General features: G+C 45.1%; 1 protein-coding gene and 1 long non-coding RNA gene across 4 annotated transcripts in view; both read right to left on the bottom strand.

The window, feature by feature from the left end:
* LOC126983749 (uncharacterized) overlaps positions 1–9,696 on the bottom strand; it is a 49,427-nt gene that overhangs the window by 36,244 nt on the left and 3,487 nt on the right. The gene's annotated exons all lie outside the window — the stretch shown is intronic.
* LOC126983741 (mismatch repair endonuclease PMS2-like) overlaps positions 1–9,696 on the bottom strand; it is a 15,375-nt gene extending 5,679 nt beyond the window's left edge. For both annotated transcript variants that reach the window (XR_007736214.1, XM_050836811.1), the window contains exons 1-11: positions 9,473–9,696; positions 7,863–7,963; positions 7,374–7,533; positions 6,375–6,580; positions 5,767–5,906; positions 5,012–5,120; positions 4,045–4,132; positions 2,782–2,897; positions 2,464–2,628; positions 1,746–2,031; positions 90–1,414 (exon numbers count right to left, since the gene is read on the bottom strand). Coding sequence is in view for 1 of the 2 variants with exons in the window: in XM_050836811.1 (XP_050692768.1) it covers positions 90–1,414; positions 1,746–2,031; positions 2,464–2,628; positions 2,782–2,897; positions 4,045–4,132; positions 5,012–5,120; positions 5,767–5,906; positions 6,375–6,580; positions 7,374–7,533; positions 7,863–7,963; positions 9,473–9,500 (2,724 nt within the window). In the remaining variant the exon portion in view is untranslated. The remainder of the gene's footprint in view (positions 1–89; positions 1,415–1,745; positions 2,032–2,463; positions 2,629–2,781; positions 2,898–4,044; positions 4,133–5,011; positions 5,121–5,766; positions 5,907–6,374; positions 6,581–7,373; positions 7,534–7,862; positions 7,964–9,472) is intronic.

The following is a 9,696-nucleotide window of genomic DNA, read 5'->3' as shown; positions in this document are numbered from 1 at the left end:
TCAGAAGAGGAAAAGAGGAAAGAAGGGAAGATAAGGGATATATGAAGCATAAAAAATAAATAAATAAATAAATAAAACCACAAGCTAACCTTCGCAAACATCTCCTTCGATATCTCCTTCTTCAGTTCGTCCTCCGCCGCTGAATTATCTGTCGGCGAAATCTTGGCCCGGAACCTCCTGACCAACTGCCTCTGCTTCTCCTCCTCCTCCTCCTTGTCCTTCCTCGCCCTCCTCCTCAGTCTCCTCCTCAGGGACTCAATGTCGAAGGGAATGTTCTTGCACCGCCTCTGTTCTGTGAGTCCCTTTGTGTTATATTCCTCACAGATTATGATTTTTTTTGGTGTTTTGTGTTCCTTCTCCTCCTCTTCTCCTCCTCCTCCTCTTCCTCTCCCCTCACTGTCCTGTCCCTCTCCTATTCCTCCTTCTCCTCCTCTTGCATTTCCCTCACCATTCTGTTCCTCTCCTATTCCTCCTTCTCCTCCTCTTCCTTTCCCCTCACTGTCCTGTCTTCCTATTCCTCCTCCTCCTCCTTCTTCCCCCTCATGCAGTACCTCCACCTCCTCATCTATTCCTCCGTTCTCCTCACTCCTTCCTCCTGTCTTCCTGCCCTCACTGCCATCTCTGCCGCTCTTGATTAGACAACGCTTGGCCTTCAGGCTGTTCAAGAAGTTATTTGTGGCACTGTGGATTTTGGTACACTTTGACGAGGAGCCCGAGACTGGGGTGACTTGGGCGGACTTCACGTTGGGCCCTACGGAAGGCGAGTAGGAGAAGGAGGATAGAGCGGAGAAGGGAGCGGAGGTGATGTGACCGTTTGTTTTGTCTTCTGAAGTTGTGATGTTGTTTGATGTATCGTTCGTAGGCTTTGTTGACCCTCCCTTTGAGGTGGAGTAGGTGGAGGATGTGGAGGTGGTGTGTCTGTTGGTTTCGTTTTCTGAATTTGCGATGTTGTTCAAAGCATCGTCCTTGACACCATCATCACCGCCGTCGTCGTTAAGTGTCGTAGATGGGTCACTGGTGTTGTTATCCCCATCTTCCTCACCCGTACGTTCACTGTCAAGGTCACCATTACGTTTGACCTCAGATTCCAGGTCACCATTTTCGTTCGGACTTGTGACGCTTTGGTTGACGGCAGTGTTCGGTCCTTCACCATCACCACCATCAGCGTCACCATTCACCTCACTACACACGTCCCTATCACCACCACCTCCTTCTTCTTCCGGGTGGTGATTGTGGTGATTCTCTGCCTCTGTGTCCCCTTGTGTATGTGTATGTGTCCTGCCCTCCTCTTCCTCCTCCATCTTCTCTTCTTCAGTAGGGGATGGCAGAGGACACACGCCATCGGTAAGGTCTGGGGGGTCAGTGGTGGTGCCCTCTCGTGGTGACGGCTTCAGGAAGTTCATCAGTTTGGGTTCTGTTGGAGTGAAGGTTGACATTGTTATTATTTATTATTATTATTATTATTTTATTTTTTTACAAGGGAGACAGCTCAAGGGAAGACCAAGCAACAAAAACAAAAAACAAAAAGCAACAAAAACAAGCAACAAAGAGCCTGCTATATGCTGCTCCAACAAAACAACACAGATTCAAGAACGACACAGGCAAGAAGTGGTTCATCGACAGAGTGGTGGATGAGTGGAACAGCTTTGGCAGTGATGTTGTGAGTGCTGATACAATAGATACATCCGTAAATTTTCCTCCACTACCTGAACCACCACCACCACCACCTCCACCATCACCCTTACGTTTCCTGTCCGGGCTGGGGGTGACCATTCCACTCGCCACCAACGATCGCTTCAGTCCAGAAATGGGAGTGCCAGGTTGGAGCTGCGGACTGCCAGACGAGTGCCGCCCAAACCTCTGCGTTAATGCCGATAACTTTGCCGATGTGGGGGTCTGTGGGCTTGGGGAGGGGCGTGGGCTTGGGGTGAGTCCTGGGCCTGGGCTGGGTAGGTTCCGCGAGGGTGTGAGGGATGTGTTGTTCATGGCGAATGTGTTTGGGATGTGTTCGTAGAGCTGCTCCAGGGATGTCTGTGAAGGGGGGAGGGAAGGAGGGTGTTAGATAGTGCAATGGTGAGTCTGTTGGGAGGGAAGGAAGGAAGGAGAGGAAGATGAAGGAAGAAGGGAAGGAGGAAAGAAGGAAGGAGAAAAGAATGGTAAGAAGGGAAGGGAAGGAAGAAAGGAAGATAAGGAAGGAGGGAAGGAGAAAGAAGGAAGGAGAGAAAGGAAGAAAAAAAAGAAAGGAAGAGAATAAGGAAGAGAAGAATATGTAAAAAGGAACAACTAACATGGGAAGGAAATGAGAAGTAAGATAAAACAGTAAAGGAAGAAAACAGAGAAAGAATAAGCATATGGAAACAGTTAACAAAGGAAGAAAATGGAAAGTAAAAGAAGAAAGAAGAATTTAGACTAACACACACACACACACACACACACACACACACCTCTCCCCCTCCCTCTCACCTTTATAGTCGCAAGGAGCAGCTTCTCACGGCTCACCAGGATCTGTCGCTTGTCTGGTGTGACGTTGATATCGACGTCGCCCTCGCGGAGACGGATGTTGAGCACCACACACGGAGACTGGTGGCGGTTGTACTGGTGGTAGACGTCATTAACCACCTTCGTCACCTGCGCCACCACAACCACCACCACCACCACAACCGGAGAGCGTCGGGAGTGAGAAGAAGAAAATGTGAATATTGTATGGCTCTTTAAGTAACACGGCATCTGTAATCAAAGTGCCCCCCCTCCCAGCCCTACCCATGCCCCGAACACACCCACCTTGGCAGGGTCGCAAGGTCTGGCATTGATGAAATAGAACTGCCTGTCGGTGGAGGAGCGGCCTTGACCATGGGCACAGGAGGACACGACGCCTTCAAGGGTGAACTGAGGTTTGGCTGAGGGGGAGAAAAATGGGTCAGGTCAAACACTATAGGTCATGACTCGGAAAACTCATATGTGCTTCCTTACTATTGAGACTTCCTATACAACAAAGTGAGGTCATTCTTTGTTGATTTATACCATAAGGTGCTGGCTATCATGTGTTTGAAGATACCCTAAACTTAACCTAACCTAACCTAACAAAACCCCAAACAATTACTATACGTCTTGACTCAGAAAATTCATATATACTTCCTTACTAATGAGACTTTCTATACAACAAAGTGAGGTCATTCTTTGTTGATTCATACCATAAGGTGCTGGCTATCATGTGTTTGAAGATACCCTAAACTTAACCTAACCTAACCTAACAAAACCCCAAACAGTTACTATACGTCTTGACTCAGAAAATTCATATATACTTCCTTACTAATGAGACTTTCTATACAACAAAGTGAGGTCATTCTTTGTTGATTTATACCATAGGGTGCTGGCTACCATGTGTTTGAAGATACCCTAAACTTAACCTAACAAAACCCCAAACAGTTACTATATGTCTTGACTCAGAAAATTCATATATGTTTCCTTACTAATGAGACTTCCTATACAACAAAGTGAGGTCATTCTTTGTTGATTTATACCATAAGGTGCTGGCTATCATGTGTTTGAAGATACCCTAAACTTAACCTAACCTAACCTAACAAAACCCCAAACAGTTACTATAGGTCTTGACTCAGAAAATTCATATATGTTTCCTTACTAATGAGACTTCCTATACAGCAAAGTGAGGTCATTCCTTGTTGATTTATACTATAAGTTGCTGGCTATCATGTGTTTGAAGATGCCCTAAACTTAACCTAACCTAACCTAACAATTCTCCAAACAGTTACTATAGGTCTTGACTCAGAAAATTCATATATACTTCCTTACTAATGAGACTTTCTATACAACAAAGTGAGGTCATTCTTTGTTGATTTATACCATAGGGTGCTGGCTACCATGTGTTTGAAGATACCCTAAACTTAACCTAACCTAGCAAAACCCCAAACAGTTACTAAAGGCTCATATATGCTTCCTTACTAATGAGACTTCCCATACAACAAAGTGAGGCCATTCTTTGTTGATTTATACCATAGGGTGCTGGCTATCCCTATCCATCCCTACCTGCCTCTGCTGCTGCCTCTGCTATCCCATACTCCTCCAAGACCTCCTGAGTTGCTGACTTCTGCTGGAACTCGAGCAGACCGGCAGCCTGAAAGGGGAGTGTGATGTTAGCGCAGAGTGGAGAGAAGAGGGATGGAGATAGAGGGGGGCAAGAGGGAGATGATGAGGGATGGAGGAGGAAGGAGGAAGGAGGGAGGGAGATAGAGGGAGAAGAGAGAGGGATTGAGATAAAGAGGGATGGAGGAGGGAAGGAGATAAGGAGGGGAAAGAAGGAGGGAAGGAGGAAGATAATGAAGGATGGAGGAGGAAAGAGGGAGGGAGATAAGGAGGGGGAAGAGGGAGGGAGATAAGGAGGGGGAAGAGGGAGGGAGATAAGGAGGGGGAAGAGGGAGGGATGGAAATAGAGGGGCAAGAGAGAAAGAGGGAGATAAAGAGGGATGAAGGAGGGACAGAGATAAAGAGAGGGAGATTAAGAGGGATGGAGGAGGAAAGAGGGAAGGGGGAAATAAGGAAAGGAAAAGGAAAGAAAAAAAGGGAAAAAAATATGAGAGAGAACAATGAAAAAAATAAAATAAATAAAATAAAATGCCAAATGGATGTTACACACACACACACACACACACACACACACACACACACACACACACAGTGGAGTTACTACTGTAAGAAGGAATTACCACCAGGAACACAAGAGGACATAGTAAAAAATTGAGGAAGGGAAGATGCTTGAGACATAAAGAAATACAGCTTCCCGCAAAGAAATATAGAGGTTTGGAACAGACTAAGTGAGGATGTAGTATCGGCGAGGAGTGTGCAAAGCTTTAAGGAATAGTTGGGTAAATGTAGATACGGAGACGGGACCACACGAGCGTAAAGTCCAGGCCTGTAAAACTACAACTAGGTAAATACAACTAGGTAAATAAATAAATACACACACATACACACACACACACACACACACACACACCTGCTTAGCCCCAAATATGGAGACGAGATTCTCCCTAATAGTGGGATGCCCGCCGGTGGAGACGACGACGGTTTTCTTCCCCTTCTCGTTCTGGTTGGTGCAAGTTATCCTGTGGAGGGAGGGAGGGAGCGTCAGTGAAGTGAGACAAAATCGGTATGATAACACCAGGGTCATGAAACTACTCCTGGAAATGCCCACAACTCCAACGAAAGACTTGTCAAGTATGTGTTTTCTTAGGTTCACGATACAGACGAAGGGTCACACTACCATCAGGGTCATGAAACTACTCCTGGAAATGCCCACAACTCCAACGAAAGACTTGTCAAGTATGTGTTTTCTTAGGTTCACGATACAGAAGAAGGGTCACACTACCATCAGGGTTATGAAACTACTCCTGGAAATGCCCACAACTCCTATGAATGCCTTGTCAATTATGTGTTTTCTTAGGTTCACGATACAGAAGAAGGGTCACACTACCATCAGGGTCATGAAACTACTCCTGGAAATGCCCACAACTCCTATGAAAGACTTGTCAAGTATGTGTTTTCTTAGGTTCACGATACAGAAGAAGGGTCACACTACCATCAGGGTCATGAAACTACTCCTGGAAATGCCCACAACTCCAACGAAAGACTTGTCAAATATGTGTTTTTGCACGACGAAATGTCTTATAATACAACACAATGACAATGATTCAACTGGCCCTTTACATTCACGGACTTGATTACCTTCCTGTGAATTTTGGGTCTGCCTACCTGACGCCTGTGGATATGAGGCAGTAGGAGTAGAGGACCTGGACCATCTTGTTGAACTCCCTCTTGATGTTGCGCACGAACTCCTTGTGACGGACCGGCAGCGTGGAGAACAGGCCCTGGAGGGTGACGGTGGTGCCAACCTGCGGAGAGGGACGAGCTTGTGTTTGTTTTGACTCGATTTGTTTATTATTTTGACTAAAGAGGCTGACTTTGATGGTGATAGTGATACAAAGCCATCTCTTCCATTATCATTATTATTATTATTATTATTATTATTATTATTATTATTATTATTACTATTATTGTTGTTATTTCATATACAAAAGCAAATCTCCAAAAAGGAAGAGAAAACACACACACGATTATTATTATTATTATTATTATTATTATTATTATTATTATTATTATTATTATATCTCATTTACAAGCCTATCACATAAAATCAAGTTAGGTTAAGCGAGATGAGACACAGACACACACACATACAAACAAACAAACAAAAAATAATAAAGTTGTTAGGTTTGGCAAGGTAACACACACACACACACACACACGCACACACACACACACACACACACACACACACAGACAGCGGAGAGCCAACCCACCTGTCTGGAGGTCGCGCTTTTCAAGGTCAGCGTTCCATTGTGGTCATAGGTCAACTTGGAGGCCACGTGGGCGGAGGCGTGTCGGGTCGTGATGGTGAGGTCACTGAGGGCACACAGGGAGCTCAGCGCCTCCCCTCGGAACCCAAACGTCTTGACCCCAACCAGGTCGCCGAAGTCTTGTATCTTGGAGGTGTGGTGCTTGAGGGCTGAGGGAAGGGGGAAGGGGAAAGGGGGGAGGAGGTGTAATAGTAACCTGTTGCCATTATACTAATCAGAACTAGAAGCAAAAAGTCATTTACTGCAGAAACAGACATCAATAATAAATACAGAAGAGGAAAATGTGAATCAGGTGGCAAGATAGGCTGTCCAGTGCAGATGTAGCTAACAGATGTGGAGTAGAGGACCTGGAAACAGTGCTCAGAAGGGAAAGACTCTGATGGTTTGGACATGTGAAGAAAGCAGGGGAGGATACAGTGTTGGGAGTTTTGGAGAGATTGGAGGTAGGAAACAGTGCTCAGAAGGGAAAGACTCCGATGGTTTGGACATGTGAAGAGAGCAGGGGAGCTTTGGAGTTTTGGAGAGATTGGAGGTAGGAAACAGTGCTCAGAAGGGAAAGACTCTGATGGTTTGGACATGTGAAGAGAGCAGGGGAGCTTTGGAGTTTTGGAGAGATTGGAGGTAGGAAACAGTGCTCAGAAGGAAAAGGCTCTGATGGTTTGGACATGTCAAGAGGGCAGGGGAGGATACAGTGCTGGGAGTTTTGGAGAGATTGGCAAGATAGAGTGTCCAGTGCAGATGTGGAGTAGAGGACCTGGAAACAGTGCTCAGAAGGGAAACACTCCGATGGTTTGGACATGTGAAGAGAGCAGGGGAGGATACAGTGCTGGGAGTTTTGGAGAGATTGGAGGTACAAGGAAGGAGACCAGTTGGTAGAAAACAATGAACATTCACACACACACACACACACACACACACACACACACACACACACAAACTCACTCAGTCCTTCAAAGTCATGCTCCTCCACCCCCTTTCCGTTGTCCGCCACCTCCAGCAGAGCAGCGCCGTTTTCCCTCAGCCTCACATCCACGCTGGTCGCTCCGGCATCCAAGCTGTTCTCCACCAACTCCTTCACTGCTGTGGCAAGCGTCAGCACCACCTAGGGATGTATGGGGTATTTTTAGGGGTGGGCTGGGGTTGGATGAAGGGGGGAAGGGGGAAGGTGGGAGAAGAGAGGGGGAAGCTAAGGAAGGGAGAAGGAAGGGGGAAGGTTCCTCTTTATCTCTCCTTTCCTATCCTTCTCCTGTCTTCATTCTCTCTCTCCTTTTCTCTTTATTTCTCCTCTGCCTCTTTTCTGTCCTTCTCCTATCTTCATTCTCTCTCCCTTTCTCTTTATTTCTTCCTCTCCTTTGCCTCTCTTCTCTCTCCTCTCATTTCTTTTCATTTCTCTTCTCTACTACTACTACTACTACTACTACTACTACCCACCTGTCCTGAGCAGATGCGATGAACAGTAGTCTTGTCGATAGCCTTAATACCCTTGGCTGCCTCGGTGGTGGGTGGCGCGCCCTCCTCCCCCTCCTCCACCTCTGAGGGTATAAAAAAGTGACAAATTAATGCTTTAGAAATGCTATAGTAATGATGACAACTACCAGGCCCAATACCTCTGTGGGTAGGTGTATATTTAAGTTGGTATTCTCAAATCCTTCCGCCTCTCACATTAACTATTCCCAAAGGTTGAAAAAAGGTTGACTGGGTTAGCAAGTTTGTGAGTGCACCAGAACAAAATAGCACATGTTAGGACCCAGGTCGAACTAAGGAAGAGGTCCTTCAGTGTCCGAGGAGTTCCTTTGTTGAATTCCCTCCCTGAATCCCTAGTCACCCTCCAGTCTCTACCTCCTCATTTTAAATCAGCACTAGCTCATCATCGGCCGTATGTATAATATGCCCTTCAGTACAATATGGAGGCGTAATATCGTATTTTCGAGGTGTGGAGTGATTTTCAATAATTACCTTGCGTGGTTTCCGTACGTTGTAAAAAAACCCTGGAATGTATGAAATTTCCCTACATCCAAGTAATTGTAAGGAATTTCCCTACATCTAAGTAATTGTAAGGAATTTCCCTACATCTAAGTAATTGTAAGGAATTTCCCTACATCTAAGTAATTGTAAGGAATTTCCCTACATCTAAGTAATTGTAAGGAATTTCCCTACATCTAAGTAATTGTAAGGAATTTCCCTACATCTAAGTAATTGTTAGGAATTTCCCTACATCTAAGTAATTGTAAGGAATTTCACATCTAAGTAATTGTAAGGAATTTCCTACATCTAAGTAATTGTAAGGAATTTCACATCTAAGTAATTGTAAGGAATTTCCTACATCTAAGTAATTGTAAGGAATTTCCTACATCTAAGTAATTGTAAGGAATTTCCTACATCTAAGTAATTGTAAGGAATTTCCTACATCTAAGTAATTGTAAGGAATTTCCTACATCTAAGTAATTGTTAGGAATTTCTACATCTATAATTGTAAGGAATTTCCCTACATCTAAGTAATTGTAGGAATTTCCTACATCTAAGTAATTGTAAGGAATTTCCCTACATCTAAGTAATTGTAAGGAATTTCCCTACATCTAAGTAATTGTAAGGAATTTCCCTACATCTAAGTAATTGTAAGGAATTTCCCTACATCTAAGTAATTGTAAGGAATTTCCCTACATCTAAGTAATTGTAAGGAATTTCCCTACATCTAAGTAATTGTTAGGAATTTCCCTACATCTAAGTAATTGTAAGGAATTTCCCTACATCTAAGTAATTGTAAGGAATTTCCCTACATCTAAGTAATTGTAAGTAATTTCCCTACATCTAGCGTATTTTTCAATCCCTCATAACTCAAAAACTATGCATTTGCGACGCATTTCATGTTTACCACCGCATTCCCCGAAGTCTCAATGGCCCCCTACCCAATTTTGGTTGCGAGGGGTGAGTACGGGCAAACACTAGAACAATACCGAAATAAATGCATGTCATACCCTTTATGGGGGGGAGGCATACGAAGGTTCTGTGTATGGCAGTAAACCCTGAAGGGCCATACTCACCCCTGCTGGCCACGTCCCCGCCCGCCATAGCACGTCTTCTTCCCTCTCTCCTCGGTGTCACTCAGGCCTCACGTCCTCCTCCTCAGGCCCTGGAGCTGCGGGGTGCCAGGGAGCGGTGCCAAGCGGTGCCAAGGGGTGTCATGCCCTAGAAGTGACCAACCCGCGGCGCCGTTTCTGTAAAGCCCGCCAATGTTTACCTCTACTGCACCTTTGCCAAATTATCG

This window comes from Eriocheir sinensis, chromosome 54, assembly GCF_024679095.1.
Source record: "Eriocheir sinensis breed Jianghai 21 chromosome 54, ASM2467909v1, whole genome shotgun sequence".
In the NCBI taxonomy this organism is placed as follows: Eukaryota; Metazoa; Arthropoda; class Malacostraca; order Decapoda; family Varunidae; genus Eriocheir; species Eriocheir sinensis.
The sequence above is the reverse complement of the archived record's forward strand: the minus strand, read 5'-3'. Positions and strand labels throughout refer to the sequence as shown.